This window comes from Cololabis saira, chromosome 8, assembly GCF_033807715.1.
Source record: "Cololabis saira isolate AMF1-May2022 chromosome 8, fColSai1.1, whole genome shotgun sequence".
Classification (NCBI taxonomy): Eukaryota; Metazoa; Chordata; class Actinopteri; order Beloniformes; family Belonidae; genus Cololabis; species Cololabis saira.
Genome location: NC_084594.1, coordinates 33,539,980 through 33,559,756, shown reverse-complemented (window position 1 = coordinate 33,559,756; position 19,777 = coordinate 33,539,980). Strand labels below are relative to the sequence as shown.

Here is a 19,777-nt window from a genome sequence, read left to right as displayed (position 1 = left end):
CCGCCCACTCAGAATCCCTCATAGAGAATGAGGTTAGAGAATGGGATGTTTAAGACATGGCTCAGAAGCTGAATTTCTAATTTATTTAGCAAAAACAATCAAAAGCTTGTTTTTAAGGCCCCGTTTACACAGAGCAAAAACTGAGGTGTTTTCATGCGTTTTGGCCGTTCGTTTACACGAAAACGGAGCTCAAAGCCCCCAAAAACGATCATTTCTGAAAACTTCGGCCAAAGTTGATATTTTCAAAAACTCCGTTTTCACGTTTGCGTCTAAACAGAGGAAAACGGAGATTTAGGCTTCAGAACGTCACATTATGCAACAGAAACGTCACCAGCGTCATGTGTGCGACCTGTGTTTACAATTAGTTTGGCCACCGTCAATATTTTCTTGTATTTTACCTGTTTTATATTCTAAAGTCACACTTAAAAGTAACTCCACTTCTCTGTCACTCCAAACGAAAGACTCTCGTTCCGTCTTGGAAGTAAAGCCTGAATTATGGTCCCGCGTTAAATCGACGCAGAGCCTACGGCGTAGGGTACGCGGCGATGAACGGCGTACGGTGAACGGCGTACGGTGTGCGTCGCCGCGTACCCTACGCCGTAGGCTCTGCGTTGGTGTAACGGGGAACCATAAATCAGCCTTAACTGGAAGTTACACGTGTCATTTGTTGATGTTTTTTCCAGGATTCTGATTGGCTGGCATGACGTTAACAGCGTAATTATGCGGTATTACAACCCTGTAAACGAAGAGATTTTGAAAACGATCTCGTGTAAACGATGGAATTTTTCAAAACGTAGAGGGGGAAATATCAGTTTTTGTAAATACCCGGCTATGTGTAAACGGGGCCTAAGACATTCAAGGCCTGTTTAAAATAGGTATTAGATGCCATAATAGGTCCCCTTTAAAGTAAATATAAGCTTGCAAATACAAAGCTAGGGTTTTCAATTTAAATCACACAGCTCACAGAAAAAAAATATTTGCAATTTTGGAAAACGAAGAAAAAAGAAAACAGACAGTAGAGGTGTGGAGAAAGAAAGATGCACTTAACAACCTATGGTTGTTTGAAAATGGAGCAAAAGATAAACTTGCATCTGCTCAGTGAAAAGCTCCCTGGAAGAAATATGTACCACAGAGGGACAGAAGGTGGAGGTCACGGCACCAACCGAGGGAGGAATAAGAGGAGCGTGAGGCTACTGAGTTCACATGCAGAGGAACAAATAGCAGCATATCTTTAGTGGTACCATTTTGAAGTGAAATGCTATTTAGGTTTTTACCACAGCATGTCAAATTATCCTTGGGAGCATTTAGTTATTGAAAAGATACTTTGACTGTGCATCAATATAAGTACAAAAATGTCATTTGGTGTATAGAAGTAAATATCTTTTGATGGTTCTGTGGTCAGAAATCATATGACCTGTAATAACTGCCTTTAAATCAGGAACAAGCAGATATAAAACTGGTCTAAAAAAGATTTCCAGACCCCCACAGTCTACCTGATGTAGGTTCTGTAGCTATGATAAAGAACATACATCTTTTTCTCCTTTACCAGCACCCCTAAAAACTATTCATTACTGACCACACTTATTTCAATGCACATCAGATACAGTCAATACTCCTGTTTGTTGCTATATTTTTTTTTATTTTTTTTTTATAAAAAATAACTAAATAAATAAGGACACAAGACTTAACATAACAAACACCCCAAAACACACACACTGCAAAATACGTAATTATAAACAGGTCCCAAAGTAAGTACCGATTACCAATCAGACTCTGACTGAAGACAATAATAATAGGAAAAATAAAGTAATAAACTAAAATACAGGACACGCTAAACAGCAGCAACAAAAAAAATTAAAAAATAAAAATAAATTAAAAAAACTAAATAAGATAAATAAATAAAAATTAAAATAAACTGACGTAAGAGGAACCCTAAAAAAAAAAAAGAGACATGGTTAGCAATATCATACTTCTCTGTAATTAAGTTAAATCAGATTAAATTAATCTTCCAAGGATGCCAAAGAATTAACAAAAGAAAGAATAGGTTCCCAAATATAAGAGAACTTATCAGAGCAACCCCTAATACCGTATTTAATTTTCTCTAAATATAAAAATGACATCAGGTCTTTCAACCAAGAATTGGGAGATGGAGGTTTTTGGTCCTTCCATTGGAGTAGAATACGTCTTCGAGCTACAAGAGAGGAAAAAGCAATTATATTGATCTCCTTCTTAGTAAAACTATTAAAATCTTCAGGTACACCAAAAATAGAAATTAAAGGGCTAGAATCCACCGGTTTATTAAGGGCTTTTGAGAGAGTATTATAGAAAGATGACCAAAATGAACATAGCTTTGGGCAGGAAAAGAACATATGTGTATGGTTAGCAGGTGATAAAGAGCATCTGTCACATTTATCACCTGTATCAAACAGTCTATGAAGCTTGACTTTGGACATGTGAATTCTGTGTACAACCTTAAACTGAATCAATGTTAGCTTGGCACAAGATGAGGTATAATTAATTCTGTCTAGGGCTCTCTGCCACCATTCAGATGAAAAAATAGTACCAAGCTCTTTTTCCCAAATATTTTTAACTGTTAAAGGAAATGATAATGATGATGAGATTAATTTGATTGCATTTGAAATGTTTCTGCGAGCTACAGGTAAAGATAAAATTGTATCGACAAGCGACTCGGGCAATTGATGAGGGAAGTTAAAAAAGTTATGTTGAGCAAAATTTCGAATTTGAAAGTATCTAAATAAATGAGATTGTGGAAGGTCAAACTTTTTTTTAACGGTGTCGAAAGGAGCAAAAACTTTATCAATGTAAAATTGACTAAAATAAACCAGACCTTTCTCTTTCAACGCAGAGAAAACAGGGTCGAGAACCGAAGGAAGAAATAAATGATTGTCACAGATAGGTATCAGTGGCGAAAGAGAGGTGATTTTAAGGTTACGTCTAAACTGCTTCCAGATCTTTAAAGTAGATGCAACAATTGGATTGGAAATGTGTTTAGCAGAATATGAATTTAGAGGAGCACAGATTAAGGTTGATAAAGAGACTGAGTTACAAGAGTGAGCTTCCATCTGACACCAGTCTGTAGTTGGAAAGTTGTACCAAGTATGGATTTTTTGAATATTGGCCGCCCAGTAGTACATCATCAGATTAGGTAGTGCAAGGCCACCTTTTTCTTTGCTTCGTTGTAGAGTAGAATATTTTATTCTTGAGGTCTTTCCTGCCCAAATAAATGATGAAATAGCCTGATCGAGTTCCTTAAAAAAAGATTTGGGGAGGAATATTGGTAAAGACTGAAAAAAAAACAGAAATCTGGGTAAGACATTCATCTTAATGGAGTTGATTCTTCCTAAAAGAGAAAGGGGGAGCGTATTCCAATGCTTAAGATCAGATTTTATCTCTTTGACCAACTTCATAATATTATATTTGTAAATTAAAGGAAGACTATGAGAAATATTAATACCCAAATACCTAAATTTGGAAGTGTTTAGTTGAAAAGGCAACGCTTGAGCCGGAATCTGTTTAGCCACATTATTGAGAGGAAAACACTCGCTCTTATCAATATTCAACTTATATCCCGAGAAGGAACCAAAAGTTTGTAAAATATCAAGAATCTTATTAATACAGACAGTAGGATTAGAGATATAAAGCAACAGGTCATCCGCGTATAGTGAGACTCTGTGTTCTATCCCATTCCTATTGATACCCGAGAAGAGCGGTGAGCTCTTCAAAGCAATGGAAAGCGGTTCGATTGCAACGGCGAAAAGCATGGGCGACAAGGGGCAGCCCTGGCGGCAACCGCGTGTTAAAGGGAAGAACTCAGACCGAGTAGAGTTGGTAATTACACTTGCAGTAGGGGCACTATAAAGCAATTTAATCCATGAAATATATTTTTGACCAAATCCGAATCTTGTAAGAACTGAAAATAAATAACCCCACTCTACACGGTCAAAGGCCTTCTCTGCATCCATAGAAACCACCAATTCAGGATATTTTGTAACAGATTTTGACATTATTATGTTAAGTAAACGACGAATATTACAAGATAACTGCCGACCCTTTATAAAACCAGTTTGGTCAGTGGAAATAATATTTGGTAGGCAGGGATCCAGCCGGCCAGCAAGGATCTTCGCTAACAGCTTTATATCGGCATTAAGCAAGCTGACAGGCCTCCAACTGCTGCATACTTCCGGGTCTTTATTTTTCTTTGGGATGAGAGAAATTAAAGCTTGATTTAAAGACATTGGGAGAATGCCACACCCTAGAGAGTCATTAAACATGTCCAGCATCAAGGGGGCTAACTGGTCAGAAAATTTCTTCAAGAAGTCAGCTGGGAAGCCGTCTGGGCCTGGTGCCTTACCATTTTGCATTAATTTAAGACTGGCTGTAACCTCTTCTAAACGAAGTGAAGCATCCAAGTTGTTTTTAGTTGTTTCGTTAATTACAGGAAAACCTAAATCATCTAAAAATGTATCCATTACAGTGTTCTCAGGTTGAGCTTCCGATTTATACAGATTGGAATAATATGAGACAAAAACATTATTTATCTCGTTTGGATCTGTAATTAAGGTTTGAGGGTCTTTCCGAATTTGTGCGATTGATCTGGAGGCAGACTGATGCTTCAATTGCCTTGCTAACAGTCGGCTAGCCTTGTCGCCATACTCATAATAGGTTCCTTTTGTTCTCCTTAAAAGTAGTTCTGCCTTGTTTGTAGAAATTAAATCAAATTCAGTTTGAAGTTTAAGTCTTTCCATCTGAAGAGTGGGATTAAGAGGTGATGAATGTTGTCTATCAATATGCAAAATTGCTTCCATCAATTCTTGTTGTCTCTGTTTCCTCTGCTTACCTGCTCTGGCACTGTAAGATATAATCTCTCCTCTTATTACTGCTTTTAAAGTTTCCCATAGAAGCGAAGGAGAGATTGAATCAGATTTATTATCTTGTATGAAAAATGAAATCTTTTCAGAAATAAATCTACAAAATTTGTCAGATGATAATAAACCAGTATTAAATCTCCAATTTAAGCGCTTTTCACTTTTTGGAGACAACTGCAGATCTAAAAGAAGAGGGGCGTGGTCTGAGATAACTATTGCTGAGTATTCACATGATTTGACTGAGGATATTATTGTTTTGTCTAAAAAAAAATAATCAATGCGGGAATATGTCTGATAAACATGCGAATAAAATGAAAACTCTTTTGTTGTAGGGTGATGAAAACGCCACACATCCACACTACCAATTTGATCCATAAGTGTAATAAGCGTCCTAGCCATATTGGAAGGGGTTAGGTTTTTTGGGTTTGATTTATCAAGAATAGGATTAACAGTTAAATTAAGGTCTCCCCCAAAGATAAGATGATGCGAGTTCAGGCATGGGATTGATGAGAATAAGGAAGTCATAAAATTAGGACAGTCAAAGTTAGGGGCGTATGCACAAACCAGAATAACAGGAGTTTGGAATAATACACCTACCACTATAATGTAACGCCCGTTTGGGTCTGATATAATTTGTTCCACGGAGAATTGTAATCGTTTATGTAGTATTATGGCGGTACCTCTTGAACGTTTATTAAAATTAGAGTGAAAAATTTGTCCAACCCAGGGTTTTTTCAGCCTGGTATAATCACATTCACGCATATGGGTTTCCTGCAGAAAGGCGATGTCTGTTTTTATATTCTTAAGATGTGAAAATACTCTCGCTCTTTTGATGGGCCCACCCAAACCCTTGACATTCCAGCTTACAAACCTGATGGCTCCTAGCCCACCTACCTGAACCATATTAATTGTAAATTGTAAATCAGAATAACAGCCTTTGGAATAATATGATGCACCTGTGTATTAACCAGATTTAGTAAATAATTAAAGTTAGATGACACCAACAAACCAAATGCAATGGCGTTAATGAATAGGAAAAAAGGGTTCCTCTTAAAAAGAAAAAAGAAAACAAACAAACAGAAAATAATCCCCACCCCACACACACATAGTTCAACTGAAACAAATGTCCCAGTTGACATCTTTAAACTTAAAAAATACTTATATACTTGTCCTAAACCCATCCTAAAAAATAGATGAGCAAGCAGGAAATATAATATACCACCGGTTAACTGTGGTTTAGTTTGCTTTTTTAACATAAAACTATTAATACACCTTTTGTAATATCTTAATCCCCATATAAAAATGCTAAACTACACTGATTTATGGAATAAGTTCGCCATCTTTCAAAAGGGAAAAGGAAAAAGGAGAAAAAAAAAGAAAAAAAACAAGACTGCAATTGCGTTCTGTAAATAACTTATGTTATTTAAACAGTCTTACATTTGCACACATCAGAACACCACACCCACAATATTGAACGTCTCATAAACGGAGGACAATAGTATTTTCTCCAAAAGATCACATTGAAAATAAATGTTTGTCCCTTAGGTTTTTAATGTCAACTCAGTTATCAAACACGGCGGGTTCACTTCAAAAGGCGCAAACAGGCGGAGTAACGTTACAAATCATTCATATTACTCAAGTCCAATGATGGTTTGCTCCGCGGAATCTAAGCGGGTCCGTCCATAAAATGATCTGTCCATTTATTATACTCAATATAAGGATCAGGTCCGATTGCAAGCTGCACCAGTTATCAAAATTAATAATAAAAAAATAAATAAATAAATAAGTAAATCGGAACAAGATCACTTCTACAAAAGTTAGGACTGCTCTTAATTAAGAAGTTTCAAATAAGTGTTTAACCCAGCAAAATAACTGTTAATCATGTCACCTCATAGAGGAGGGAAAGAAAAAAAAAAAAAAGTAGCTAAGGGGAAAGAGAAAAAAAAAAGGCTCTTGGAGACAGAAGTCCAGTCTCTTCACTTGTTTCTGCTATCTCGGTAGAAACCCTCGGCGTCCTCAGCGGTGTCAAATATACGGGTCTGACCGTTGAATGTAACTCGCAGACGGGCGGGATATATCAGTCCAAAGCGTATTCCGTCTTTGTAGAGCAGAGCCTTCACTTTATTGAAGGTGGCCCTCTTCCTGGCAATTGTGGCGCTGAAATCCTCAAAGATCCTGATAGGATGCCCACGATACGAGACATCTCGGTTCTTCTTAGCCCACAGCAGCACACGTTCCTTCTGGATATATCTATGGAAGCGGACAATGAAGGGACGGGAGCCCTGCGTCGGTTTCGGACCCAAACTGCGATGCGCCCGATCCAGTTCCAAGTCTGCGTCCAGCAGAACCTCTCCGGCTACCTCCTGCAGCAAAGTTGTCATAAAGAGTCGAGGATCGTTCCCCTCCATTCCTTCTGGGATGCCGATCACTCGGAGGTTCTGTCGTTTGGAGCGTGAGATCAGATCCTCAACTGCCAAGTGCAGTTTCTCATTCATCTGGGTGGTTGTCTCCAGCTTCAGCTTCAAGGTGGCTACCTCGTTCTCCAGCGTCGTGATTCCGTCTGAATGAGCAGTAAGTGCCTTTTCCATTCCAGATATGGTGGCGGTGTGTGAAGCCACAACATCAGTGATTTTTTGGAGAGAAACTTGAATTGGTGCCAGAGCAGTATTTAAAGTGGTGGTTAATTCATCTGTAACACTTTTGCGTAGTTTCTCCAGTTCTCCGACAAGCATGTCGAGAGTTAGTGGTTGACAGGTAACAGCTGATGCACAGCTGATTTCCTTATCCAGCGGATTGAAATGTTCGGTCAGTTGTGATTGATTTTTGTTGCGAGTTGTGTGAGACTTACTCATTTTTGCTCCAGAAAAATCTCAGTGCAATTTCTTAATTCACAAAATGTAGGTGTATAACTTGAAAAACGGCTTAGTATTCAAGAGCAAACGCCACGCGTCCGATCACCCTCTCCTCATAACCGGAAGTCAACGTTTGTTGCTATATTGCTTGTCTTTAGATCTTTATATCTTCTGTCCTCCAACTAAAACCGTGGCTCCCAAAGTGGGGGTAGTGCCCCCTAAGGGGGCACAGAACCATTGCAGAGGGGGCATGGTATAAATCAATGAAAAAATGAATCACACTGCTAGCATAATGGGCAGGCGGCTTCCACGAAAACGAAAAGCAGAAGATGAAGCATCGCTAAATATGATTCCAAACCATCCTCCTTCCAAGCCAAAGCGTACAAAATATGATGAAGCATATTTTGCTTCTCAACGGTGGGTAAGGAGAAGAGACCGCAATGTGTTGTCGGTCTGAAAGTGCCAGTTTGTGACAGGATGAAAGCTAACAAGCTAAGACGGCACTTGGAGACAACACATCCAGAGCACAAAGACGAGTCAGCTGACTTTTTCAAAGTAAAACTCATAAACTGGCAGTGTCTCTTTACTAAGCAATTTAATTGTATGTTTGTGTTTTGTATTATATGATTATAAAAGCACATTCATACAGAAGTCACATACTACTGTTTGGGATTTTATGAGTTATGCGCAGCCTGCACAAGTTCAGTTGTAGAGCTGATGACCCTGAAACCTAAAATACATAATTTGGGGACTTATCTAGAGACGCAGCCTAAGAATACAGGGGTTTTAAACGGTGTAGCTGATTCATATTTTGGGTACATCAGTTCATGCGATGTGACTGGTGTATGCCACCACCTCCCCCAAGGCAGTCGTAATTGTGTTGGCGGTGGTCCAGCCCCTGTTGGGAAAGCCATGTCCACTCTCATTGCCCAGGAAGCTTGCATTCCATGCACAGACAAGAAATTCTAATTCGTACCTCAAAATGTTCGGTCTTCCATACTTGGAATGTCAGAGGCTAAAACAAGAATTTCCTAGTCTTCACATGCATCCTTTGATCAGTGAGAGATGCCTGAAATCTGTATTGTAGAATGAAAAAGATTCCTCATGAGCGATTTTGTGATGTGTTATGTTTTCCTGCTGGAATATGAGAGACTATCAGGCAGCCGAATCAGGGCACCTCAACTGCTTTACCTCACTGATTCTCTGAACCTGGAACTTTTTTTTTTTTTTAATTTTTTTTTAATTTTATTGGCTTTGTCTCGAACACAACAAAACCCAATCAAATTAAAAGCATCAAAATATTTTAAAAAAGCAAAACAATTTAACAGTCTCATTCAAAAATAAAACACACAGCAAATGTGTTCGAGAGGGAACAGGAGGAAGCAGAACGCTTATTTAGTCCTGTCCCTTCCTCACAATATCATATCATATATAACCTATAAAAATTAAATAAAATTAAAAGAAAAGAAAGAGAAGAAAAGAAAAGAAAAAAAAGGAAAAAGACAAAATAACAAAAAAGAAATAAATACAACACAAACAACCAATAAGCAATATCAGCAATTATAATCATAATTGAACCGGTCTCCTACAATATCCTAAATTCAAGAGTCCTGTGTCTGATCTGGGATTTAACCTTGGGGCTGAATGCCTTTATTCAGCATATTGAAAAACATATAAGAATCTGCTGTCGTAGCAGACCCTGCTGGTCGTGGCAGTGACCTTGAAAAACTGCAGACCATCTCAATCCAGAAGTTAGTCCCAGAGCAATCTGAGGTGTGTCTTTAACCCCACCTGCCCTACTGCTTCAGGCGATTCATTTATTTTAACTGAATGTCAATGGTGGAGGTCCATTTTTCTCTATATCCTTCTCAAGAGGAATTGTTAATTGAACTGTCTAGTTGTCATGCCTTTCTGTCTGCGATTATGATATTTTATTAGCAAAGCTTAGTTTTTGTCAGTGACTCACCCATTGATTTGTGCTAGATATTGATTTGGGTTATACCTGTAGAAGGGTAAGCGTCGACATGGGCCACTGAACCTGTTCTGCACAGGGCAGTGGTACATCACAGGTCTGGTTCAAAGGAATGCCAGTTCAGGACATTTGGCTTCTCAGCGCGGGAAGATTACCATGAGTATCTAATCTCCAAGGGATCATCTGTCTGGGAAGCCAGGCTGTTATCAGAACAAGGCAGTAAAGCAGCTGTTCTTACCTTCATGCACACAGAATGAACTTAGAAATACAATTAATTTTGACTAAATAGTTTATAAAACTGAGTTTATCAGTATTATTCAGTGCATGTTGTGAAGTCTCATAAGAGATAAGACTACGAGATTGTAACAATAGACTAGACGGTGCTTTGGATAAACCAGTTTGCAGTGTATTGTTGTTTGACAATTGAAAATAAAGAGTAGCTTATTTAATACATGATGAAATCTGAAGTTGTTGTTGAAAACAACTCTTATATGAATGATACCTAAACACCACAGCTCCATCACAACTGTCTCGCTGTTCGGACACAATTCTGTGCTTCTCAGCTTATCGAAGTAACTATAACACGTACACCAGACACAGACACAGAGACAAGATACACAAAGGGGAAAAACCCAGAAACACAGACAATAAAATGATAGAATGTAGATATGTGAGGTCAAATGCAGTAATTTAAATTAAGGAGTTGAAAAGAGGACTTTCCAGTCTCAGTAATAGGCGTTCTTCTCTTAAACTGTAATATATATATATATATATATATATATATATATATATATATATATATATATATATATATATATATATATATATATATATATATATATATATATATATATATATACATAAATATGTGTGTATGCTTTACTTTTTCAAGACGGTGGTCCCATAACACAGTCTTACATAATGACCACAACCCCCCCCACCACCAAATAGCCCTGCATATGTGCATATGTCTTGGACTCATGAAACACACGTCTGCATGCCCATCTGTGACTCCCGGTGTATTTATATCCATACTGTCTAAATACACATGCGCATTAAAACACACAATCTTTCGGGACAGTTTATTATCAGTTTACTTCCTTGGCTTGACTGACAACAAGTCATCATTAAACTTCTCTGGTGGTGACCCTGTCTCTCTGCTCTCGTGTTGCTTCTGTCACCTGTCAGAACCACGCATGATTCTGACCACATGATCCACATGAAAAGTGAGGAAAACCCCTGAGTGGTCTATTCCTGCTACTGTGAACTCATTAGCAATTGAGAAACTTGTTTGATTCAAGTGATGTTTACGTTCAAAATTGAAGCGGCTCTTAATGTCCACATTCCTTTTTATTTTAGCGGCATTCTTCACTTCAGCAGTGGGGACATTTAACTGATCACAACCCGATCCTGTCCTCTGCAGGAAAAGACAAAGACAATTGTATTAATGATACTTTAAACTTGAATCTTAACCTTTTGCATACCTTGACATTGACTCATTATATCTTATGGAACATTTTGCACTGATGAAAATTATTGGATGGGAAAATCAGTGGAAACTGACAGGGTCACATCTCAAACATCTCCACCTGATCTCACACACAGATAAATTAATAAAAAAGATGATTAAACTAAAAAGGTCTTGTAATATTCTCCAATAACCCTAATATTTTGATAGTCTCTGAATTTCAAAGAGTGCATGGCAAAGCGATAACAAAGGTAAAATGACTGTCATAACACCTTTGTTATACTCTAAGAAAAGAAGCCTCAAAGCAATATACCAGACAGAGTCAAATACTGTCTTACTTCCCCTGTTAACCTCAATAAACTATCTTTTCCAGCCTTTGTGTTGAAGGTGTTCACAGAGGTGAATCACAATTGATTGATACATTGAAAATACTTGGAAAAAAACAATGCACGGCATCAGCAATCATAATTTCTTCGTAGCAGTGGGAAGTTCTGCCACAGAAGTGCTGTGGGTCCTGTACAGGCCGTCCTGCGGGTTATCATCAGGTAGGATAGCAATGGGAATTTGAGCTGAACATAGTTTGATATGTGTAGTGATCCAAACTGCTCACAGTCTTGCAGCTCTGACAGCTTTTTAGAGCAGTTTGGATACAGAATCAAGACTGAGTAGGGAAGTGACAGGAGCAGCCAACCAGCTTCAGAACGAAGAAGGGGCTTAGATGCTCTTAACTCTACCATTGAGAAATGTCTACATTTTTGCTAGCATCAATTCAACGGTATTTTAAAAAGGAGGTTGTTTCTGGAAGCATTAAAAGCACAATGAAAAACACATTTGAGTATGTCCAACTCAAACATGTTTGATTTAGTAGCTGCAGTTTGATACATTTTTAAAAATTTAAAGAAGCTCATTTAAAAGAGAATGAAAGAAGCAATAAGGATACTCAGTATTCTACTCTTTTGATAATGATGTTGGAAAAAAGAAAAATAACACATCACAACTCTTTCTTTGAAAGCTGCCATCGTCTTCTTCAATATAACTCCCTTACCTGATTTGAAACCTTTAAGGCATCGCCAGAGCATCCTAATATTATATCCTACAAGAAAAGCAGCTCCCAAAGAAGATCAGTACTTTCTTTTTCACTGCTGTTATCTTTTAGCTATGACCTGCAAATCTCTGAGGTTGTCACATTTACAAGAGGAATAAAAACGGTCTCATAATCCTAGCAGAGTAATAAAAGCAAATGCCTAGTGGAACACCCCAAGTGGCTAAGCTGCTTTACCTCACAGCTGTGATGAGGTGGTCGTTTGTGAAGGACAGCAGACCAGAGTTTCATTTTTGTGCCCATCAGCTTTTGACTTTGGTCTGCTCCGACTTTAGAACTAAGAATCTGTAAGGCCGTGTTTGTGTAAAACACCTCTGATGTTCAAAAGAGCATAATGCAATGCATGTCCAAAGAGAAACTTTCAGAAAAACTTAAGACTACAGAGAAAACAAACAAGTGATGGTTTGGAGAGGAGGCAGAGTAAAATGGAGAGCATGCAGCATAAACTGTTGGCAGGCTCCCACTGCAGGGATTACAGAGGAGCTGATAATACTAATGGATTGCTCAGGCTCAACTTACAAACATGGTTGGAATTAGTCTGTTTAACTGACATGATGCCGCTCTTCATTTCTGGATAGCGCTGATTATTTCAGAATATCTCCTTTATTTGTGTAAACATGAGCTGAGTGCACTCCAGAACGTGACAAATGCTAAACTTAATCAGCACACATGCACGGCGAGATGATATAACTCACTTGGATGAATGGGAACAGGAGTCCGACAGCAAAGTTAGACAGCCAGTTCACGATGCCAGCGATCATGAAAGCAGCAGGTCGGTAGGACTGTTCAAACAGTTCACCAGTCAGGACAAATGGGATGCCACCTAATGGAGAAAATGAAAAATGAACCATGAGTTTAAAACAAATCCTGAAAGCAAACAAAGGGCCATACTATCAAGAGCAAATCATCTGTAGCTGATTTATACATTTTCATTGTTTACACTTACTATGGGTAGAACCATCACTCACATTTATAATGAACATGCAAATTGCTTTTGTTGTCTTTCTTATTAGAGGTCCTTTACTTGTTTTGTAACTGCTATTGTAATCATAAACACCATCCTCTTGTGTGGTTTTGTCCACACCCACCTCATATGAGTTCATTTCTCCATTTCATGGTGACATAATGATAGGAGGTCCAGTTTATTTAACTGAATTGAGAGATGATTGTAGTGGACATCAATTTGGATTGTGAAAATAACCTTTTTGTATCCTTTCACTGAACAACTGAATATAATTATAATTTAATTTAGAATATGAATCAATCAAAGTCCATTCAGGATGTTAGATGACAGCCTTGACATGGTCTGGCCTTTTGTACAATGTGTCATCCAGTTTTAAAGTTCAAACTATCTACAAAGCCGAAAATTATGTCGGTTTTAAACTTTTGTTTATGAAAGAGCTCTTTTATCTAACGATGGATAAAAGTAATCAGACTTCTTGAGAGTTGAATTGAGTGGTGATGGTGGTAGACCATCAGAGAACAGCACAGCTACTTGTTTGGTGAAGGAGAGCGTTTCAAAGGAAAAATCTGAGAGGTTTTTTGAGCTCTATAACAAATTTACTATGAGTCAATGCAGTGGAAAAACATTTGTCTTGACAACTGAACATTTTGTTTAAGTTTCGTGTTCCAACAGTCAGTGAATTCTGCAGGAGCAAAACAAACAAACAAAACTCCTCGTTCTCTGAGAAACATCAAACGATAATGTTCAAAGTTCCACAGATACAAATTCAAGAAACATAGTTGGTTCATTAAATTATGTAACATTTCAATTATAAATGCATCGTCAGGGAACAAAAAGAAAGATGTGTTATGCAGTCCAACTTAATTAAATATTTTTTTTACACTGTAACACAGTTGAGAAAGGTAATGGCAAGAATTCATTTAACTGAGTGCTCAGCGAAGTGTTGAAACCTCTGCAGGTATTTTTGAGATCTTGTGATATATTATCTCAGTAAGTGACCTTTTTCATAACAGCTACATGTATTGCATGTTGGTGTATGCATGACAGTGAAAAAGCTGAGGGTGTAAAGTCCACTTGTCACCTCCTTGGCTTTACCCCCGAGACTTATTCAGCCGTCTGTGGTTTTCGGTTTGTAAGGGGAGAATACTTCCAGATCATGGACTTGTGCCATACTGTTGAGAGCATAACCGTGTTCACACTGAATGTACCTCGATGGTGCACTCATAAAGGTCAGAACATGTTGTGGGGAATGCTGGACATTTCACACCAACAACGTACACAACACAGTGGAAGTGGTGCTACTCTTGGTTGTTAACATCTGGAGTGAAAAAGAGGACGGCACAACTTTAATCTCTCATTCAAAAAAGAGGGGAGAGATTATACACATGAAAAGGTAGTACCCTCAGGTGAAACAGCCTGACGGTTTCAGAGACTACCCAGTGAGGGTTTTTAGTGTTTTAGTTATTTTCTTTTGTTGGGATAAGTCCTTCAGGGGATGCTAAAAACAGTACTCAGATGGTGTATGTCAACTCGCCTGTGCTCAAGGTGTAGCTCAACACCAAACCCTGTTTTGTTTATCACTCCCCTCTGGGAGTTGGGATTAAAAACCATCTTTTTTTGCTTTGAAGTTATCATGTGTGTTTGATGCATGACAAGCTGCCATGCTGTCCTTCTTTCTATACTGCTGAGAATATTGTATGTTGTTCTATGTTACAAACTCTTAAAGGGGACCTATTATGCCATCTAATACCTATTTTAAACAGGCCTTGAATGTCTTAAAAACTAACTTTTGATTGTTTTTGCTAAATAAATTAGAAATTCAGCCTCTGAGCCATGTCTTCAGCATCCCATTCTCTAACATCATTATCTATGAGGGATTCTGAGTGGGCGGGGCTATGATAATGAGGCACTGTGTTGATTGGCTGCCTGAATGACGCGATATACCGCTACGAAAAAATGGCGGAAGCTCCGGCCGGCGGAGTTAGTTCAGAATCAGAAACAGAATCAGAATCAGAAAAGGGTTTATTGCCAAGTTTGTTAGACACACACAAGGAATTTGTTGTGGTGATTGGTGCAATACAATACGAATATAAAAGCAAATATATAAGAGATAAAATGTATAAACATAAATGTACAATATGAGGTTTTTAAAGTGCCGGATATGAGTCTGTACAAAAGTGACTTAGGATGTTTGTTAATGTAACGCATAAGGTCAGGATTGGAATCTTTATGTTAATGTAACGTAGTGTGGGATGGGGGGGCAGTCCGTGGTAGACGGGGGACCGGGGCCTTGTTGATGAGGACAACTGCAGATGGGAAAAAACTGTTTTTGTGGCGTGAGGTTTTGGTCCTGATGGACCGCAGCCTCCTGCCAGAGGGAAGAGTCTGGAACAGTTTGTGTCCGGGGTGGGAGGGATCTGCTGCAATCTTTCCTGCACGCTTCAGGGTCCTGGAGGCGTGCAGGTCCTGGAGAGATGGAAGATTGCAGCCAATCACCTTCTCTGCAGAGTGGATGATACGCTGCAGCCTGCTCCTGTCCTTTACAGTGGCAGCAGCGTACCAGACGGTGATGGAGGAGATGAGATGGATTCAATGATGGCCGTGAAGAACTGCACCATCATTGTCTTTGGCAGGTTGAACTTCTTCAGCTGCCGCAGCAAGTACTGTCAGGGTTTGACACTTCCCCCCCAGTTTGTGACTTTCAGTTTCTGTCTTGCCCCGCCTGTGTCCCATCTGCCCTGATTGTGTCTGCACCTGTGTCTCGTCATGTCTCGTTATCCCCTCAGTATATCTTGTCTTGTGATTCCTTGGTTCCCTGTCGGTCCGTACTGGTTCTTCCTCCATGTCTCCTCGTCGTTTTTTCCTGTTCCTGGTTTTTTGTTAATCCTGCTCTGCAGCGCTTTGTTTTTGCCTTTTTGTAATTAAACCCTTTTTGTTGTGAGCTCCTGCTCTCCTGCTTTTGGGTCCTCAACAACCATACCATAACAAGTACATCCTCTGCTGTGCTTTTTTGATGAGGGGGGTGATGTTCAGCTCCCACTTGAGGTCCTGGGTAATGGTGGTCCCCAGGAAGCGGTGGGACTCCACAGAGTCTGCTGGGGAGTCACACAGGGTGAGGGGGGCAGGTGGGGCTGCGTTCCTCCTGTAGTCCACTATCATCTCCACTGTCTTTAGAGCGTTGAGCTCTAGGTTGTTCTGACCGCACCACGTCATCAGCTGGTCCACCTCCCACCTGTAGGCAGACTCATCACCATCAGAGATGAGTCCAATGAGGGTGGGGTCGTCCGCAAACTTCAGGAGCTTGACAGACTGATGACTGGAGGTGCAGCTGTTGGTGTACAGGGAGAACAGTAGAGGAGAGAGAACGCAGCCTTGAGGGGATCCGGTGCTGATGGTGCGAGGGTCAGAGACATGTTTCCCCAGCTTCACCCACTGCTTCCTGTCAGACAGGAAGTCAGTGATCCACCTGCAGGTGGAGTCAGGCACGTTCAGCCGGGAGAGCTTGTCCTGGAGCAGAGATGGGATGATGGTGTTAAAAGCAGAGCTGAAGTCCACCAACAGGATCCTGGCGTAGGTTCGTGTGGAGTCCAGGTGCTAGAGGATGAAGTGCAGGGCCATGTTTACAGCATCATCTACAGACCTGTTGGCTCTGTAGGCCAACTGCAGGGGATCCAGTAGTGGGTCGGTGATTATCTTGAGGTGTGGCCGCATAAGGCGCTCAAAAGACTTCATGACCACAGAGGTCAGGGCGACGGGTCTGTAGTCGTTAAGTCCTGTGGTCCTTGGTTTTTTGGGGACAGGTATGATGGTGGAGGTTTTGAAGCAGGCAGGCACATGGCATGTCTCCAGGGAGGTGTTAAAGATGTCCACGAACACCGGAGACAGCTGATCGGCACAGTGCTTCAGGGTGGATGGTGAGACAGAGTCCGGTCCTGCTGCTTTGCGGGGGTTCAGTCTTTTGAATATCTTGTTAATGTCCCTCTCCAGGATAGAGAGGAGCGTCGCTGTGGTGTGGGGGGATGAGAATGGGGCCTCTGGGGTGTGAAGTGGTGGAGAGGCTCCAGCCCCTGCTGGGGAGGTGGGGGGTGCAGTTGAACTGGGAATGTGAACTGGGGATTGAACTGGGGAATGTGAATGCAGTCCCGGGGGATGGTATCAGGACTGTCCCTTTGTTTATCAAAGCGACAGTAGAACTCGTTCAGGTTGTTGGCTAGGCGTCGGTCGTTGATGGAGGGGGGGGGCTCTGGGTTTGTAATCTGTCTCAGTCCCTTCCAAACTGAGCTGGCATTGTTATCTGAGAACTGTTGGCGGAGTTTCTCAGAGTACAGTCGTTTAGCTACTCTCACCTCCTTGCTAAACGTGTACTTTGCCTTTTTGAGCCTGTCCTTGTCGCCACTCCTGAACGCTTCCTCCTTCTGCAGCCGCAGCCTTCTGAGCTTTGATGTGAACCAGGATTTGTCATTCTTGTAAATAACCCTGGTTCGTGTTGGAACACAACGGTCCTCACAGAAGCTGATGTAAGATGTTACAGCCTCTGTGAACTCGTCCAGGCTGCTGGAAGAAGTCCTGAAAACATCCCAGTCAGTAGAGTCCAAACATGCCTGAAGATCCTCCATAGGTTTCCTGGTCCACTGCTTTGATGTCCACACGACAGGTCTGCAGAGCTTTAATTTCTGCTTGTATGCAGGAATCAGGTGGACCATGAGGTGGTCAGAGTGTCCGAGTGCAGCTCGGGGGACGGCATGATAGGCTCTTCTCACTGTAGAGTAACAGTGATCCAAGATGTTTCCCTCTCTGGTCGGGCATTTCATTAACTGTCTGTATTTTGGGAGTTCATGGCTGAGGTTACCTTTGTTAAAGTCACCGAGGACAGTGACTAGGGAGTCCGGGTTTGTTCCACGTTCCACGTTCAGTATCTGGTCGGCGAGCACGCGCTGGGCTTCCTGCACGTGGGCCTGCGGTGTGATGTAAACACCGACCAGAATGAATGAGGAGAACTCACGGGGAGAGTAGAAGGGTTTGCAGTTTATAATAAAAAATTCCAGATCAGGAGAACAGTGTTCCTGCATCACTGTCACATCCTTGCACCAGCCGTTGTGGATGTAAAAGCAGATTCCTCCACCTTTCGTTTTTCTGGAGAGCTGCGTGTCTCATTCGGCTCTGGAGAGCTGGAAGCCTGCCAGCTGCAGCGCAGAGTCCAGGATGAGTCCACACAGCCACGTCTGCGTGAACAAAGGTGAGCGCACCTTTGACAATAATGTCCAATAATTCCACTGAAGGTAAAAGAAAAGTGGGAAATAAATCCACTGGAGTTGTTCCCCTGATGTTCATGAGCTCTTCTCTGCTGAAAGAGTTCCGGGTGCCATAGCATAAAACTGAATTATTCAACAAAACGAGACAAAGTAACACGTGGGGGTGGTTTCACGCATTGGAGGCCAACCTCGGTAAATCGCTCCCGTCGTTACGTAACGACGGGAGCAGAATCTGAACGGCTCGTAAATCCACATCACACTGGATGGCTCATCCGGGCGGATGTACAGACACTGCAGAATTTGGTTGCTTTCCTCCTTCTCTGAGTTGGCAGGCTGAGGGGAGACCACTTTATATATGTTAAAGCAAGAGTAAACATGTTTTTCATAATAGGTCAACTTTAAGAAACACCAGGACCAACCAAGGAGAGGATATTAAATGTATCTACAGACTGGGGCCAAGTTGGCTTGTTGAAAGCCACTTTTGGCTGTTTGTGAAAAATTGCAAATTGTGTCACTCATGAGTTGTGCTTTTTGAGCTGATTGCTGAGGTGGAGTTGCTTTTTTGAACTTAAAAAAAAGAGTGGAGCAATGCTAAAATCTAGTCTCTCTTACACGCTCCAACCGGGAGATGGGCGGCAGCATTTTGGGTGAATTGGAAACGTGAGAGAGAAGACTGGCCGACTCCAAGATAAAACTAAGCTGGGAGGTAATGAAGGCATGGATTACTGTCTCAAAACGTGGAGCTGTTAGAAAGGGCTTCCTTTTGGCTAGTGGCGGGGATTAAAAAAAAACGTTGTCTAATTTAAAACCCAGTTTAAAAACTGATGGTTTTAAAAAGCTCATCAAAACTGGGGAGGGGCTACTAAAGTCATTTGGCCCAAACACTATAACCTCCGTTTTCTCTTCATTAAAATTCAATCTCATTATCTTGAAACCCATTAGGATGGCTGAACTCTGCTTTAGCGATACAATGAGAGGCTTCGTCATCCAGGAGGCACAAAGAGTAGAGATGCTGATCCTCCAGAGGTGGTTTGGGTATTTGGTTAATCTGCCTCCTGGAGATGTTTTGGGCATCCCTATCCAGAATGAGGCCCTGAGAACACGATGAAGAGATGACATATGCTTCTGTGTTCTCTGTGCACAGATATGCTACAGACCAAAGCATACATACACAGAAAATGAGCTTAGTGCTCCAGCTCTGGAAGAATATTGGTATGGGAAAGGAAATTAAAGAAAGTAATGTTCTGAGTTGTTGGCCAACTTCCTAGAAATAACTCTTTG

The 19,777-nt window shown here is 40.7% G+C and overlaps 1 protein-coding gene across 2 annotated transcripts in view; it reads right to left on the bottom strand.

Annotated features, from left to right (window-relative positions):
- slc2a9l2 (solute carrier family 2 member 9, like 2) overlaps positions 1–19,777 on the bottom strand; it is a 168,772-nt gene that overhangs the window by 19,759 nt on the left and 129,236 nt on the right. For both annotated transcript variants that reach the window (XM_061727838.1, XM_061727839.1), the window contains exon 12: positions 12,976–13,103. In XM_061727838.1, the coding sequence (XP_061583822.1) occupies positions 12,976–13,103 (128 nt within the window). The remainder of the gene's footprint in view (positions 1–12,975; positions 13,104–19,777) is intronic.